This window comes from Eurypyga helias, unplaced genomic scaffold (genome assembly GCF_000690775.1).
Source record: "Eurypyga helias isolate BGI_N326 unplaced genomic scaffold, ASM69077v1 scaffold1132, whole genome shotgun sequence".
Lineage (NCBI taxonomy): Eukaryota > Metazoa > Chordata > Aves > Eurypygiformes > Eurypygidae > Eurypyga > Eurypyga helias.
The window spans coordinates 36,045-53,656 of record NW_010236428.1 but is presented as its reverse complement, the minus strand read 5'-3'; the positions used below and the strand labels follow the sequence as shown (position 1 = coordinate 53,656).

Here is a 17,612-nt window from a genome sequence, read left to right as displayed (position 1 = left end):
CTCAGAGAGGGTGGGGAGCACTGGGACAGGTTGCCCAGAGAAGCTGTGGATGCCCCATCCCTGGGAGTGTCCAAGGCCAGGCTGGATGAGGCTTGGAACAACCTGGGCTGGAGGTGGCACTGGGTGGACTTGAAGTTCCCACCCAACCCAAACCATCCTGGGATGCATTCTGTGTGGACTGAGGCAATAGGACTGGATGAGGTGTGGGTCCTTGTAGTTCAATGTACAGACATAATTCACCCCCTCAGATGCAATGGACACACCGGTTTGAAGGTGGGAAGTTGTGGATAGCAATGGCAATCCCAAAACCTCCAGCTCATGGTTGGGAAGCCCATCAAGAGCTTCCAAATACTGCCAGTAACTGATGGCAAAAACACCAACAGCCAGACCATGTTGAAGGCTGCGGTGCCCAGAGAGCTGGGGGCTGTGTCCTCTGGCACTTCACACAGCACAGCTCACAGCCTCTGGACACACGGGTTCTAAAGGGGGTGACCAGAAGATTTTGGGAGGTGGTGGACAGAGGCAGGGCTGCTGCTCCCAGGGGCCAGGCAGAACACTGAGCGGTAAGGGGAGCGGATGCTTCATGCAGACAGGCTTCTTGGTGCACTGAATTAAAATCACAACATAGTCTCTCATCAGCATAGGAAAGTCTGAGATGCTACTACAGCTCTCTCTACAAATGTTGTTTCAAAGAAGGACAAATACTGTAGAAAATGAAAGGCAAATGAATGCTCAGTGATGCCATAAGCTAGACCTATCCTCTAAGGAGAACAGATAACTTCATCCAGCCACTACACTAAATTGAGTGGCACTGGTATAGCCTGTTATGCTCAGTTCTTACCCAAAATGGGGGCTTGGAAGTGCCTTTACATTTTCTTTCTTTCCTTCCTTGCCTCCTATTAACTGACCATGCTATACTTCTAGGTTGGATCAGTCCATTAAAACTCCGTATGTGTTCTTAAAAAGCACCTCTGAGACTGACTAAACTTGCAATTTTGTGACAGTAAGGGGCAACAGAGCATCGCATGGTTTTAATTATCCTCCTCACTAACTGCATGTAAAATTCCCCGTGTCAAACAACTCCAGGCCAGCCATCGCTCTGAAGAAATCCGTTTCTTCTTATGTAAACACAGGATTCTGGAAGGAATGGTTACAATCCAGCCACACATTTTAAAATCCCGGTTTCCTTTCACAGCATAAATACTCTCTGGATTGCTGCTCTTTAAAAAACACTGCAGTTCAGTAACTGCAGCAGCTCTGCAGCGAGGGGATGCTGACATCTGCACTGGTCCCACTTAGGCTGGTACCAGTCAGATGAAACTCCACTTAAATCTGTGGAGAATTCTCATTTTAGCCTTAACCGCTGCTTTGTACTGGTTCTTGTCCAATCTAGTTGATCCTGTGTTTGGTTCAGGCCTGAAATGCAAACCCAGAGAACACCTAAACCGAGGAATTGTGAAACAAATCAGTGTTTCGCTCTAATCTCTCATAGGCATGGCAGCTGCAAGTGTACGGGGAACTGGAGTCACAGAGGATTTGGAAGATGAGGCAGGAAAAAAATAGAATTAACACAGAAAAATCAAGCAGAGATTAAGGAATAATTTCTGAAATATTTCCAGAATAATTTCCAACCCCACACACCTTTTGTATTCCAAACCCAGCAGTTCCATTTGCTCACACGTGGCTGCATTCAAACTTGTTGCTCAGAAGCGAATGCAGCTTAAATGAGCAAACAACCAAAGTCTTTCCCTTTCGTGCTCAGTACAATCAGTACAGGTGTTTTTCCTGAAGGAAAATAAGGATGTTTTCCGAAAAATCCACTGAAGAATATTATTGTTTCCTTCCTTCTCCTCCCCCAGACTCTCTACCCAAACAGTATTTTGCATCTGTAACCACACTCAGGCGGAGGAAGAAAGTTCTACTCCTCAGCAAAGCAAGTCCTTCACAACGGGAAATTTTAGAGAGAAATGGGGAAACACAGCAGCAAAATTTTAATAAAAACCTTTTCTTGTGGTGTTTTTTTTGTTTGTTTGGGGTTTTTTTACTGTTTTTTATCAGGTTTGGAGATAAACGTTAAGCACAGACGATGATAAGGAAGAGGAGTATCACAACATTCTAGGAAATAAAGTGATTTTTCTACCCTACATCAAGGAATCACAAAGGGCTGTGTGAATAATTATTATTATGCTTTGTTACTCCTTTGCTGTCCTGCTTCACTGCAGCCCCCAGACACGTGACATCCTTCTGGTCCCCTTCACTGAGGGACATCTGGCACACCCCTCTTCACAAAGCTTGTCTTGGACAACACGTCAGTCCTTGCCTGCTCACTTTGCTATCTCCGCTGTGGCTTTTTCACTGTCTTCAGTGAAACATTTTGCAAAACGAGTGCCAAGAGCTTGATTTCAGCAGAGGCTTCTGCCACCGGGTGACGTTCGGACATTTCTTGTAAAACGAGGGACTATATCAGTGTTCCTCTCCTTTTTCATTTTCAAGTCTCTCTAGGATACCAATTAGTTGTTTCTCAAATGACCTCAGTGTTTTGGCTCCAACTCTACAAGCCTGTCTCCAAGGTTATCCTTCATGGTTATGAGTTTTCTGACATCTGTGTTAAATTTTATCATGGAATTACTATTCCTTTGTGCCCTCTTGACCTAACTTAGTATACACAAAGCTAATTATAAGTCTCTCCCTAATTAAAAGTGACTACTACCATGTATTTAAATAACTCTCATATTCTTACTGTGACAAACACAGCAACGCTCCCAACGCTTTAACCTTAGGATAAACATTTAAAAGAAACTGAGCAGAACACCTTTTTATACAGACTTGAGGAATCCTCTGGGAGTTTTTCAGCAAACCTTTATCAGGGAGCTACACCAGTTGTTGTTCTTATCAGCCTCAGTGGTTATCTTCTAGAATGAACTCCGTGATAATCATGTAGCCTGATTTCACTGATTTATTTTTAACTGAAGCTTTTTAGCTTGCCTTAGTCTACTTAACTGAGACATGGGTTTCTTCCTATTCTTTCACTGCTATAACTCAAACAGGTTCTTTATTCTTCAGTGCCAAATGACACAGTTCCTGCTGTATGAAGCTCAGAGGTCGCTCTGCCTGATAGCATGAGGCTGGTATCCACAGTGCACCTACAGCTCTTGCTGCCACCCTTTAATTACAGATTTCTGCTTTAGTGTCAATCACCCTTATGCTTGCATTTGAAACGTAGACCTCAAGTTACTTCTGCAAGTCTGTAAACTATTTTGCACCCTTACCTGACCATATAAATTACACAATCCAGTGGCTGAGTAAGTATATACTGGAACCATACAAGAGGAACTATCAAGACCGATCTGAAAATGGCAATGTAGCGAGACTTACAGAGCTGCAGAACATCTGACTTTCAGCTGATCATCCATTCATTGCAACTTGGAATATCAGTTCATACACACATCCATGGAGATAGCAGTAGCCTTATACAAAAACTGGCTTTACCTGGCTCCGGACATGTTGTCATTTTCCAGCTGTTGGACGAGGAGCTTGGCTATAGCAGTGAAGCTGTTGCTCATGCGGTAGATATCTCTGCTCTGGGTGCCCAGGATGCTCGAGAAGCTGTCAGTGAGACTCTTGATTTCCAGCAAAAGAATATGGTGAAACGAATGCTCCATGTTGGCCAGCTGGTTCACCAAATATATCAGGCACATTCTGGCTTGCTCCTACAGAACGTGAGGAGATAAAACCATTTTTAAGCAAATCAATTCATTATTTGCTTGTGTAAAGGAGATCTGTGGGCCTGCTGCCAATTAAAGCATCGTCATTGGGGTAGAGTGGCTACCCTATGATAACTAACAAAAAGGCAACTGCACCAAACACAGGGTTGATTTTTGTTTACTATTAGTGCTGCATTTGTTCCTCTTGGTATTACCTAACCTGGCCTGGCCTCAGTACACCTTGTCATGGCCTCAACCCAGATTGAGAGTCCACAAAGCCTCTTTGGAGGGCCCTGCCTAGCTCTAGGGGGGTGGATCAGGCTGGTTCAGTGATCAGAGCAACAGCCGCAGACCTAGCTCCCCTTTCATCTTTGATGAGCCATATGAGCCTGGCCAAGCTATTTGCCCTCTCCACACCCCACTTCTGTGCCCTTTTTTTGCTTTATTCTGTGCCGTTTGTGGTAGGCAAACTCTCTCATGAGGGGCTAAGCGCTCACACACACTGCTCCTGTTCACAGGGTCTTCTCCCTGGGGTCTTCTTCCTCATGTTCATACCTGACCTGTTGCACATGGAGCTCACATGGGTATCAGCACGGACACCGACACTTTATAACCTGCCAGAGACTTCAGCTCAGCCCGGAGCAGACCCCATGGCTCAGGTCTGTGCTGGTTTTGGCACTACACAACCCATGACCGACTGTAGTTTTGGTGTCTTCGTTACAGCCTCATTGTATTAATAGGCTAACGTCCAGATTCTTGCTTTGTCCGTGTTACTCTCCGCTCCATAACTGCAAATAACCAAGGGTCAGCAAGCAATTGCAGGGAATTCTGCATATGCCATCAGCTGTTATAAATATTTGGCCAGAAGTGAAGATCTATTTTTCAGACCGTAAAACATTTCCCAGTCAAGACTTCCTTTCTGGACCTGTTGGGTGCTGCTGATTTGCTATATTTAGCGGTGTCACCCAAGAGCCTGTCATCACCAGTGCTACCCAGACTGAGCGGGACTCCCCCGGCACCGGGGGTAGGAGCAGGGGGACTATCAGCATCTCTTCTCGCTAATGGTGAGAGGTTAAATACCTTGTAAATCACAGGGGGTTCTCCAATTCATTTAGGACCAACACTCAGATTAGACCCGTGACTAACACCGCAAGAAAGAGAAGTTTAAAATGGGATTTCGGGTTACGATCTCATCACGCATGATAAGGCGCTCTCTGGCAGCTGTATCCATCACTGCCAACACACTGAAGTCTGATATGCCCTCTGTAGCCAAAGTTTTGCTAACCAATTCTTCAGGGGGACGTGATCTCGCCAATTTATCAGCAAGATCACATCCCCCCACAAATTCAGATGAAAGGGGCTGTTTCAGATCGTTAATATTTAACATGCAAATATTTTCTAGCAAAGATACTTTATCGTCTCTGCTTGGCAAGGGCACACAATTCCAGTTCCAACTGTTTCTGTGTGCACGTGTACAAATTCACAAGCTAAACCAGAAACCCCCAAGATGAAGAAATGCATTAGGGTTCCTCTGTTTTGTTGTAATTGACCCAAGTGTGTCAGGTTCCCCAGCCCTAAAAGTATCTAAGTGAGGAAAGCAGCAGTGAAAGCAGCAGTTAACTCGGGAGCTCATATCGGATCTTTCACTGGGGTAACCGGGTATGGCTCCGCTCAGTGAAACCCTCCTCGTACTCTGCAGATTGTTACAGAAACTGGGAGATATTTTCCCTTTAGAGCCTGTGCTGAAGTGCAAGCGAAGGCAAAAATAAGAATATTCTCTTCTTCCCCAGGGTCAGCAGAACAGGAGGGGAAGTCGCGTGCCATACGCACACGCCCAACACCGCGGAGCAATGGCATTATTGCCTCTTCTTGCCTGGGATCTCGTAACAGAGGAGGAAAAATTGCTGGAAGTTTGATTCCAAATACAGCTGGGCCATAAAAATACACGGAGAACTTGGGCAGAACATGGCCTGAGCATTGCAAGCAAGACTTTTTTTAAGAAAACGTCAACTTATTTCAAACAAACGAGGTTCTGCTACACGGTGCCATGACAGAAATAAATGAGAAAAGAATATCCGACAAATTGCTTCCCTTCAGCCATGTGGGGAAAAACTACAGCTAGATCCTCGGATGGGCTGGGATGGTGTCACGGAATGAGCTTTTTTCCCCTCAATGGCTTGAGAGAGGTGGACTTTTTGGTACATATTTGCTAGTTTATTTGAAAGATGATCCTCCCTCCAAGAGATAAACACAGGCTCAATTAACATTTAAAACACATCTTTGTTTCCTAAACAAACTGTGCAGCAGACGTAACTGGAAGAGAAGTTTTGACCGTTTTCATGTCACTTTGATCCAGCTGGAGTGTCTCCAGCTACGCTGAAATGCTGCTACTCGCCTGGAGTGAGGTAAAAGAACAATAAACTCTACTGAATAATAGAATATGTAGCTGTTATACAAAACAAAATTACAGCAAAATAGCTCAACATGAAAGCAGTCATTATCCCAGCCACAATTTTTATCCAAAGGTTTTCAGAAAGCGTATTTGGATGTACATAACCCATTGTTATTTTAACAAGGCTCATTTGTGTATTTTTTCATAAGCAACCCTCGTGTTTTATGGCATTAGGGGAAGATCTAAAATACAAGCAACGAGGTGTGGCAAAGTGTTTTGCTTTATCTTAAAAGCAGGCTCTTGGGAGAATACAAAAAGAGATCAGAAAGCTTCCAGAAGTAACTCCAGTTTCCAGTTGGTTCCAAAAACACAGTTATTGGGGAAAAAAAATGATTAAAATGTCTGATTGACCTATGCCCCAAGGTGGTGTTTGGCTTTGCACACATCTATGGTTAAGGGACAAGTCCTGATTTCAACTTCACCCATGAGACTGCCACTGACATAACAGAAGTGGCGTGTATAAACAAGGGGCAGGCTTTAAAATAAAGGGATCTCTCTTCAGCCAAACCCCTCATCTCTCCAGGGCCCGTTTGCACTGCCAAGGTGGAGGGAGCAGCTCATTGAAAGCACAAGAGGTTGCTTCTAGACGCCAGCAGAAAGGATTTTCTGCTCATATCTGCAGTCTATACCTTAAAGGGCCAAGCCTCAATCCTGGCCACCTCTTTTCCCCAAGTAAACCTCCCAGTGAAATAAAATGTCAATGAAATTCCAACACACAGTTCCCACTTGTTTGGCTTGGCCGGGAAGGGGATGCTGATGCTCACTCACGTCTATATGTAAGACCTAGCAGCCTATCTGCAACACAGCTCCGTTAGAGGAAACAGGGGAGGGGGAGAAGCAACAACAGGGCTTTTCAGGAAGGCATTGCCACGACGGGCTGTGAGACGAGACCATCGGCAGCAAGTTTGTCTGCAGGGACCGTTTAGCTGCTTGCACGTTTCCACTTGGACCCGATCTAAACAAATTAACTGGCTGCAGCGATGCTTGTAACTCAGCAGTTCCGCTTACAGATCAGAGTGTTATTTTAATTCTCTCTTGTGGGTGCACTCATTGTTATATACCGAGCCTTTAAGATCCGTCCAGCTTTTATGATGCCAGATGTGTCTCTGCTTATTTTATCGCAGGCTGATTGTCTGCATTGCCGTGAGTCATGCCCCATACATCACAGAAATCCATGGCATTCTTCTTCCTTTCAAGAAGCCTGATCTGCATGGGATCATCCAGAGACACGACCGGCTCTTGGCTCACAATAGGGTGGGGGCAAAATCTGCACAAGGAACCGCAGGAGTAAAGCAAACAAAACCTTTAGAAGGGAAAAGGAGGACTAGGAGAGAGCTGCTGTGTTACTAGGCACACAGGAGGCACAAGGCCTCTTTGGTCACCATGTCTGGTCTGATACAACCCCAGGCAATTGTGTACCGATGAATGTTCCACCAAAAGTAGCTCCTCATACCCCCACAAAACCATGGGCCACAAAGCACTCAATTTCCCTGAAATAAAATAAAAAAATCCTTAGGGTAAAGAGATAAAATTCCCAAGTAGAAGGTGAGAGAGACCATAGTTACAATGTCTGTGAAGGAACAGGGAACTTGCTACATGAAAACACCCAGGTGATGTGGGCCAGTGACTGTGTCCCACACCACAGAAGAGGCAAAAGCCCCATCAAACAGAAATATTCCATAAGCTGTAAAGCTTCTAGATGATGTTGACTTTTAAGCACTAAATGCTGAAAACACCCAGGTGATGTGGGCCAGTGACTGTGTCCCACACCACAGAAGAGGCAAGAGCCCCATCAAACAGAAATATTCCATAAGCTGTAAAGCTTCTAGGAGATGTTGACTAAATGCAGGATTGTTCATTTTTTAGATGAATATACAGCTCAAAATTAGCAGGAATAGCAAGTGTAGTGTCTTCCTTTGCAGTATCCACAGCAATCAGGCAATACACACACACAATTAGATGGTCTTTAAGGTCCCTTTCAACTCAAACCACTCTGTGATTCCACGAAACCGGCCTCCAGCAGAGTCCAAGGAAGGACAATCTAAAAGTCTGACTCAAAGGCAAAAACCTACTGTAGCATCTCTCGCCTTTATGCGGACAAACTCCCATAGATTTAGTGCAAATTTTGCCTCAGGTATCACCGGAAGGACATGGAAACCACGGGATTCAGCTCTTTGCTGAAGTAAATTAGCCAGGTTACTGTATGGCAGGCATCAGTGCCACCATCAGCAAGTGGTTAGGTTTATTCCATACCATTCATTTTCTGCTATACAACTGAGTTTTGTCACAGCCACAAACATTTGAATTATTTACCAGAAACCGTTTGAATTCATCAGAATGTGTTTTTTTGCCTTTACAGAACCATGATTTGAGGCAGAAGGAAAACATCTATGAACAGTGGTGAAAGCCATACCTGGGCACGAAAATAAAATCTCATTAAGAATCCTGAAGTGTCATAAATAAATCCAACCAGCTCAGTGTCCTCAGGTTACCCAAGGTCTTGAGCAATTAGGCAGTTTACAAGCTTGTGATGGCAATCTCCCGCAGGCTGTAGTTTCATGAGCTGGGGATAGCAGCAGGGTAAGACGGGTCTCATGGGGGTCTAAGGCATCTCCCAGTCCCAGTGGGACAGAGCACTGGATCTTCTTGAGCAGCATGGGGGACATGGACATCTTTGGGCTGCTCGTTGGAGCTGGTATTTTTGGGGAGGGCAGAGGGCTCTGGGACCTCAGAACTGCCCACAGTCTCTGTTCACACGGTGTTGGGGTCTGTTCATATCACCTGGATTAGCTGAACATCACTCCTGCACCCAGACTGCACAGGTACAACTAAAGCCAAAGCTTCATTGCACTGCCATGAAACTCCCATAATGTGTAGGAGTTAGTCAGTGTAAATCCTTTTTAGGCATAATTTTCCCATCTGGTCACATCGCAGACCAAGTTAACTGTGAAGATGTTCCTGTGACAAGGCTCGAGCCCAGCATTACCACTGAGCATTTTTGTTATACAGACATTTGTCAGAAGTATCCAGTTAACTAAGGTTACAAAGCCAAAACACCCGGAATTACACTAAACAAGGAAGTTTGTATTTCACTGCATGATTACAGCATCCCTGAAGGCTATGTGCATCTAAAATATGATATCACACAATGGGTGTGCACAATATATTTTCCCTTTTCTCTGCCTTTCCTTTCACGTATAGGTATACTGCAACCTGACTTAGCTGAGCCCCTGGAATAATGACAATGGTGTGCTTTTATCTAATGGGAGTTTTAGCCATTCCATCAAAAGACAATTCATATGAACACAACATATATGTGCACAGACGAGTTTCACAGTAAACAATAGTAATAACTGTAAAGATAAATACATAACACTGAGAATTTAAATATTTATCTTTTCCATGCTCATTAATCTCATTAAGTTTCTTTGTTTCCCACTAACCTAAACCCCATTTCTGCAGAAACCCTTTATTCCGTGACTGTTCCTCGGTTAGAAAGCCAAAGGACAGTCTCAGGCACTAAAGTACCACATCTGGTTGTTATGGTACTTCCTCTCCTAGCCATACCAGTGGTATTACAGTCTAGACCTATTGTAGTCTTACCACCAGGAATATGTTCTGGTAGGGCAGTCCAGTTACTCATGAAAAAAGAAATACGTAGATGTATTACTTCATACAAGATTTAGGAAAAAAAAAAAACAAACAACCAAACCCCAAACCAAACAACCCAACCCCAAAACCAACCAACTTTTGTTTTTCAACTTACCTCATCGATATGTCCAACAGCTCCAAAGATCTTTGCTGTTTGCCCCATCAAACTTGGAAAAGTCTCCCCAATTTCTTTCAGCGTTGGAAGAAAAGCAGCTAAGGCTGTTGGTTCGTAGCTGGATATTTCCGTGAGGATGTTCAGGATAATGTCACTATGGTTAGGGTCTCTCAAGTGTTCCAAAAGAAAAGGAATGCATTCTTTCAGCACCTATTAAAAAAGTCAGACAGAAGCAAATTGTGAATATATTCTGTAATTGTGAACACATCTAGCCAAAAGAGGTGCTTGCACACTGCAGTGATAAAAATAAAACACTAGACTTTGATTTAGTAAAACAGTTTTCCACCCTTGCTGACCTCTGCACAGAGCTATTGCTGGGGTCAATCCAAGTTCAGCTCAACATATGGAATAAGGGTAAGCTGTAGCCTTGAAATATTGCAGTTATGCATATACAAGTAAGGAAATGCCCAATTGTTAAAAAAGACATAAAACCCCCCAAAAATATTTCCTTTGCTCTGGGCCAGTCCTATACTTTATTGATTAAAACAATCACTTCCCCAGTGATACAGTAAATTCAAGTACAAATAGAAGTCTTAGGTTTCCACCGGAAACTAAATAATGTGACAAGGTTAATAGCTGGAACAGAGGGGAAAAAAGAGGCAGCACTCTCACTGCACAAAAGAGAAGTGCTGTAGGCGAGTTATTTCTTGTAACGACAATTTTCAAGAGGCTGAGGCTGTAGCCCTTAAAATCATCTCACAAGCAGGATGCAGTGTATACAACTACACACTGAATGACTTTTTCATATAAACACACATGTACACAAATACACCTCTGATTCAGTGAAACCCTGTCATCAGTGTAAAAGACATTTTCAACACAGAATGAGGCATAAAGTGACCCATTATTCTGTCATTTGTTTTAGGATTAGCAGTTTAGCAGGTCAGTACCTACTGCTCTGGCAAAATACTGCAGGTGGGCGGCTGAATAAATTGTCAGTAGCAACAATGATAACAATAATAATAATGAGAATACAAAGCAACTTCAGAGGTGTTGGCTCCAGTGCGGAGCCCCACAATCCCTCCAGATGACAAATCCCTCACTTCCCAAAGGAGCTCTATTTCTTCTGGCACTGTGTATTACAATAAAGTTTCCTTGGTTAACTGGGGGAAGGCACTAGACACTGCTCATTCTTCTGTTCCCAAGACCCTAAGAATTTCATAAATTCACAAAGCAGGTGGTTTTGTGCCTTGTTCTAACACACTGGGTGCTGTCAATGACATGCAATTTCCAAAGCATGATATATTTTGCCTTAGACAATTAATGTGCAGCTCCCTTCTAATCAATTCCTAACTCATTTCAATTTTCCTTGCTATGTAATTATATGTAGTTCATATAATCTAACAGAAATAGGTACAAGAATTCATACTCAGCTGGCAGGGAAGGGGCCAAGAAGTTGAAAACTGTTCTGGTTTAACACAAACTTTTTGGCCCAGCAGAGTCATTGTTATGTTCTCTTTATGATTAGATGGAGGATTTGGAATGCAATTAAAGGATTCATGGGGAACTAGCATAGGAGAGCACTGTCATGCATGTTATGGGACTCCTTACTGTTCGGAGAGCAGCTAGCAGAGACCTTGCCAAGTCATCTGAAATAAATAAACTCCTCCAAGAGGAGGTGCAGCACTTAGCAGTAAGGTATTCCAAGGACGGTTGTTTTACCCTGATTTCTCTTTTCCTAGTCACGATCTGGAAGAGCCTGAGGAGGTGGTCTTGTTCAGCTTGATTGAGCTGAGCCATCAGTGCCACCAGCTCCCTGAGATGGAGGTTTATTGGCTGCGGTTGCTTCTCATACAGGGCGGGCAAGACACGGAGCAGCATTGAGTTCCCTAGGACAGAGCAAACAGGAGGCCTGTGACTTGCTGTATGTCCATATTGTACAGCAAAAGAGATGGAGATAGGCAGCACAATCCTGGAAACACTGGTTTTTAAGCATCATCAGGGAAAAACCAGGCATGCACAAAACACGCTGTAGAAAAATGTATATACTGGGCCAAGAAGACAAAACAACTAACTTAAATAGAATTAATCATTGCAGGTATAACCATGTAGGTGTAGAAAGAAGAAAATGCTATTAGTTATAATTTTCATTCTCACATACAACATAATGAGAAGGCTACTTAATGAACTTTCAGATTTGGATGGTACTCTGGTAAGTCCTAGACCAAACTAAGTGTGATTTAAATTAACACACACTCCCCACACACACCCCCAAAAAAGTAGGCTAGAAAGCACATGAAAGCTGTATTTCTCCTTTGCTGAGATTCAGACTTTCAAATTAAATAAGCAGCATATGGAAAGAATAGTTGGTTGTTAAGAGAACTAAATATGCACGACAGTAAATTTGAACATAAATAGTTAAGGATGCCATTTCCAGGAACAGAAAGGAGCCAGAGAGAGTCAACTGCAGACAGACAAAGATATGCAAAACCCTCTCTCACACGTTTTCTTAAGATGTCTGAGCATAATTCAATTTGAAGCCCAGGCTCATACCAAAATATATAACTTAATATTGCTGTACATGCCTGACTCAATATATTTAAGTTTCACTTGAACAACATATGGAAAACATCTGCCTGTAGCAATGTAGTATGGCTCCTTCCTTTAAACCCTTGGAAGTCCTTAAGGTCTCTTCGGATTTGGTTTCCAATAGGAACTAGCTCTCTGGCCTGCTGCTTTTTCTCCCATTTAAATCTGAGCCTTATAATTTTGGAAGATAAGCAGGTCGCTTCATGGATGGTAGAAAAAAAGGATATATGGGTCAGACTGGACCACAGTGTGCTCTTGCCAGATACAGAAAATGCACCCCAAGACACTCTTAGGTCTTGCAACAACACCTCTGAGCCAAGTAACTAACATAGCTCATCGCAGGTTCAGACAGCTTTTAGTTGAACAGCTTGTAAGGATCCCTAAGGGGTCCTTAGGCTGGGGAGGAGTGCCTCCGCACTATCCAACCAGCCACACGTCTGCATCCGAGCTGGAATTTATTCTGCTTGAAGAACCGTTGGCTTCTCCTGAAAGGCAGCTCCAAGCCCTCCGTGCAACCACTGCAGCGCTGAAGGCGAGGTTCAACCACACAGCAAATTTCTGCCTTGTTTTGTTCTATATATAAAGCACAAAAGAAAGAGATTTGCTAATTAATTACCCCAAACAGATTAGCAAGGTGTTCAGTTCTGGCCATTTTTCTAGCCCTGTTCTTTGTGTAAAGCTCTTCCTGCTGTTACAGGCAAATCTGTAAAAAAACATCACTAATGTACCACGGGGCCTCATGCAAAGCACCAGTTCACCCAAAGCTAGAACCAAAACAGTGAGAGGATGTATGTCCTTGAACTTTTCTAGACTCGCATCAGAGTCTGAAATTCAATCATTTTGTAACTGAATGCGCTAGAAGTTATTTTCTTTCCCGGATAACTTAGCGCTCACAGAAACAAGTCCTTTCCTTGCACACGTTTCGTTTCCACTGGAAGTTTTCTGTCCATATGGAACAGAGCCCTTAAGCTCCAGTTGAATTTCAGCAATGGCAACAATTGCAAAACATGAAATTCCCATGTTCCTGGAGAGGCAAAATTAATCTCAGCTGTAAAAGTGTAGAGAGGGAAAGAATTCAGCAGAAATGAACCAAGAGAGGCAGTGTTAAATGAGGAAAGGCAGCCCCTAACCTGAGACATGCTATTGCCTAAGCTGGGATGTCACAGGTAGGAAGATGTCTGGGAAGGGAGAGTAATTATTCAATCTGAAAAAACAAGCATGTTAAGTGTCGAATGTATTAGAGGAGTGATGCAATCTGACAGGACACAACATGATGGATTGCAGCCATGAAGCTTCTCTGAACAGAAGTACTTTGTACAAATGTGAATTTGGGTAGTTTCCTCCAGTTATCGTACAGCAAACATACTGGGTCTGTATTCACTAAGCGAGATAAATGAAAAGCAAAGGCAAAATAGAAGCAACCTCATCCCTTTGGAGTGATATTTAAATGACCTAACTGACATGGAATTGCTTTTAATTGAAAAACCTGTGTATACAAACTTGTAAACAACCCAAGCAGACATCACAGTTTGTGTCTGTTCTTCACATAGCCTAAGAAAGGTCATGAAGCACAACCCAATTCACTATTTTCTTAGGTATCCATGTTTCCGAGTCCAGCTTGCCGTTTGTTTGTCACACCTTTTCGGTTTCTAAGGGATTTACGCACATGCAGCTCACCAACCTTCTGATTCTCAGAGCTTGGGCTCTCAGACGCAATACTGTGCCTGTTCCCAAGTAATTCATTTTTTTCCATCTTGCTTCATCTGTCTCAGTCTAAACTAACAGCTCAAAAAGTTATGTTTGTTGTCTGGGAATGGAAAAACGTTACACTCAACTCTGTAATTACCTTCTTTCTCCCTTCCTTCCCCTACCACCCTTACCCCCGATACTTTCCAGATTAGGTTTTCTCAGACTTTCCAAGCAGACCACACACTGGGAATTATGCAATTCAGGAAGAAACCAATGTACAGCCGGGGATACTCGATGGCTTTGCACCGCTGGCTGCGAGCTGGCCAAGGAGAGGGCACGTACAGCCACAACCGCAGGCTGTGACGGTGCCAGCAGCCCCAGCTGCCCCAGCACCATGCCCCTTTGGCTGCTCTCCCTGTGCACATGAGCGGCTCCAAGGGTTGCCCTGTGCTCAGCTTCTGCTCTGCCTGACCCGGCACCACAGAGAGCTTGTAAAGAAATGAGCCTGGTAGCACACTGCAAACACAACATGGACAGAAGGAGCTCTCAAGCTATACAGCGGCGTTTTGACATTCACTCCAAACCGAGTATTCAAAGATAAAATCTCATGCACCAAGATCAAATTTTTCCCCCAGGATGTCTGAAGTGAGGCACATACCTCCCCAAAAATCACAGATCAGCTTGGGTTGGAAGGGACCTTAAAGCCCCCGCAGTCCCACCCCCTGCCATGGGCAGGGACACCTTCCACCAGACCAGGTTGCTCCAAGCCTCATCCAGCCTGGCCTTGGACACTCCCAGGGATGGGGCATCCACAGCTTCTCTGGGCAACCTGTCCCAGTGCCTCCCCACCCTCTCCAGGAAGAATTCCTTCTTGATATCTGATCTAAATCCACCCTCTTTCAATTTAAAGATTAAAATGTTCACCTCTACCAAACTTTTGAGGTTTCCAATATATTGCCTTGACATTACTAGTTATTATTTGCATTCTCAGGAGAGCAGCCGGATGCCCCACAGTGGCAGGAACCCCACATACACATAGGGAGAAACAGAGGGACAGTTTGGCACGTGGGAATACCACAATACCGTGGCTAGCAGCCTAACGTGCAGGTAACCCAGGTTTGCCCAGGCAAGGCTGGGTAACAGGGGGCATCTGCAGCAGCCGGCTCTCAGCAGTCTTTGTGGCTCCTGGAGCAGTGGGCTGCCCTGGGTGTGTGAGCAAGCCCGGAGAAGCCCAGAGCACGCAGCTCCAGCCTTACCTGCCTGCTCAGCAAAAGGCAACACCTACAAAGTGCTTCCTGGTCCCCACTGCAGGAAGGGGCAATGACTGAGGCCAAACACACCGCCTCTGCTGCCTTCTGCCACTTGTGGCCCAGGCGTCGGAGGCAGAATGAACAAGAGCAGAAGCACAGGGCCCTTTTTGCAGACTCCTGTGTATGGTGACAAGGGGCCAAAGATGAGACTCACATGGAAAGGGAGCAAAGATTGCAAATTAGACTCAGTTATGTGGGTTTTTTCACTATTCTCTTAATATTTCCTAGCCAGTGAGTAATTTGTACCATATTACCCCTAATCTCACCTAAGCAACACATCTCTGAAATAATTAATGGCCCTGAACTGATAAGCTTTCCACAATTTAAAACAGATTAACACCAGTAACAATAATACTTCGCACTAGATTAATGCCCAATCCAAGAGTGCCTTGCGTTTGGTTTTTTGTTTGGTGTGGGTTTTTTTTTTCTTTGAGTTAACTGAAACAGCTCTAATCACACATCTGCTAATCTACATCCTCCCAAACCAAGATGCTAGCAGTAACATATTATCCACTTAGCTATGTTGTCGTTATTGGTAATTAGGGCTAGAAAAGCCAAACTAACAAGCTGTCTTTATGAGCTCTCCTTTATTGCTCAAAGGAGTAAACTGTTAGTGTATAATAAAAGGTTTTATACAGAACTATCATAAAAACCTACAATATTTAGGTTAAACCACACACGTGTATCCAAACCAGCTCCGGAGATGTTTATTTTTCTACCAATCCCCTCGGGAGCTCTGGCACATACCAACTACAAAAGGAGTTTGCAGAGAGCACCTTCCTTTCCACAAAGAACGCAGAGCCAGCACTCGCAGGCAGCGAACTCCAAGGGATTTCATCCCCCATGGTTTCCTTGCCCTGGCATCGCCGCACGTTACAGCGATCGGCTCGCAGAGGGGAAGCGGCAGCTCGCAAGAGCAGCTTTCCCTGTTTCAGTACATCTCTCCCCCGCCCCCAGTGCAAACCTGGAAGGCTGGGATTGAGCAAGCTGCACGCCCCCTTCTCCTCTCGGCCAAAACCAACAGTCAGAAGCGCTCTTGTTACAACACTGGCACCAGCATTGCTCATTCATTCAAGTCGAGGCGCTCAGAGCATTTATTAGGGGCTCGCTGCGTCTCGCTCGCAGTCTTGTCTCTGCTCAAGTCTGACTTAGACTTCAGCTCCAGACAGCCCGGCTATTTTCAGGAAGCAGCCAGAGAATGCTGCCCCAAGAAGTACTTTCTCTGCTTACGCTGTTCTGTGTTTTCAGGGCTTCTGTTTCTGTCCTGGATGAAGAGGACGACTATGATCTCATGTATGTGAACCTGGATAATGAAATTGAAGGTCCAGTTCTTGGTACTGAGGAAAGTAAGTAGATTTAAACTGAATTTGTGTTAAGCGCAGAATTGCATTCTTTGTTGACTAGCTCTTGTAACAATTATAAACATTAATTTTTTTCAAAGGAAGAAGTGCTTGTACCAGTAGATTCTTAAAGACAGTAAATGCTAAAGCACTTGGATGGTGTGCCTTGGAATTTGCTTTATACTCTCTATTTTTCAGTTTTCCCGCAAAAGACCGCTGCTGTTGCTTAGTGTTAGAATTGCTATAATACACACTATTTTCTTTTGATATAAAGGGAAACACACGGGAAGTCTGGAGCTCCTAAGCCTTGCACAGAGCCAGAATTCATTAAATACTCCTCCTGTTTAAAAATATAAATCCAAAAGAATAGCAACATCTGTATCTTCATTCCAGCTGTTTCGTGTGACTGCCAGAGAGAGCACACTGAGTGGGACAAGCTCTTCATCATGCTCGAGAACTCGCAGATGAAGGAGAACATGATGCTGCAGGCGGTGGACGAGATCCTGAAGGCAGACCTGCAGACGCTGAAAGCGGAGCTGAGCCAGCTCACCGCCAACCTCGCGGGCACCTTCGCCGCTGCGGTCGAGAAAGTCACCTCCCACATCGTGGCACAGGTAGAGCAGGCGCTCGTGAGGAGCGGTGACCAAAGAGAAGAAGTCAAGAGGCTTCAGGAGTCGGAGCAAGGAAAGGTTCTCGAGCACGTCGTGCTGCTGAGCCGCAATGTGTCCAACAGGCTGGACCGGCTGGAGAGTGCTTGGCTGC

The 17,612-nt window shown here is 44.4% G+C and overlaps 2 protein-coding genes across 3 annotated transcripts in view; one reads left to right on the top strand and one right to left on the bottom strand.

Moving 5' to 3' along the window:
- VEPH1 (ventricular zone expressed PH domain-containing 1) overlaps positions 1 to 17,612 on the bottom strand; it is a 78,102-nt gene that overhangs the window by 44,728 nt on the left and 15,762 nt on the right. For both annotated transcript variants that reach the window (XM_010147064.1, XM_010147065.1), the window contains exons 4-6: positions 11,645 to 11,811; positions 9,923 to 10,132; positions 3,490 to 3,710 (exon numbers count right to left, since the gene is read on the bottom strand). In XM_010147064.1, the coding sequence (XP_010145366.1) occupies positions 3,490 to 3,710; positions 9,923 to 10,132; positions 11,645 to 11,811 (598 nt within the window). The remainder of the gene's footprint in view (positions 1 to 3,489; positions 3,711 to 9,922; positions 10,133 to 11,644; positions 11,812 to 17,612) is intronic.
- PTX3 (pentraxin 3, long) overlaps positions 16,709 to 17,612 on the top strand; it is a 5,487-nt gene continuing 4,583 nt past the window's right edge. The window contains 3 exon segments of the mRNA XM_010147063.1: positions 16,709 to 16,856; positions 17,244 to 17,610; position 17,612. The exon segment at position 17,612 is cut by the window's right edge and continues 142 nt beyond it. Coding sequence (XP_010145365.1) covers positions 16,709 to 16,856; positions 17,244 to 17,610; position 17,612 — 516 coding nt within the window.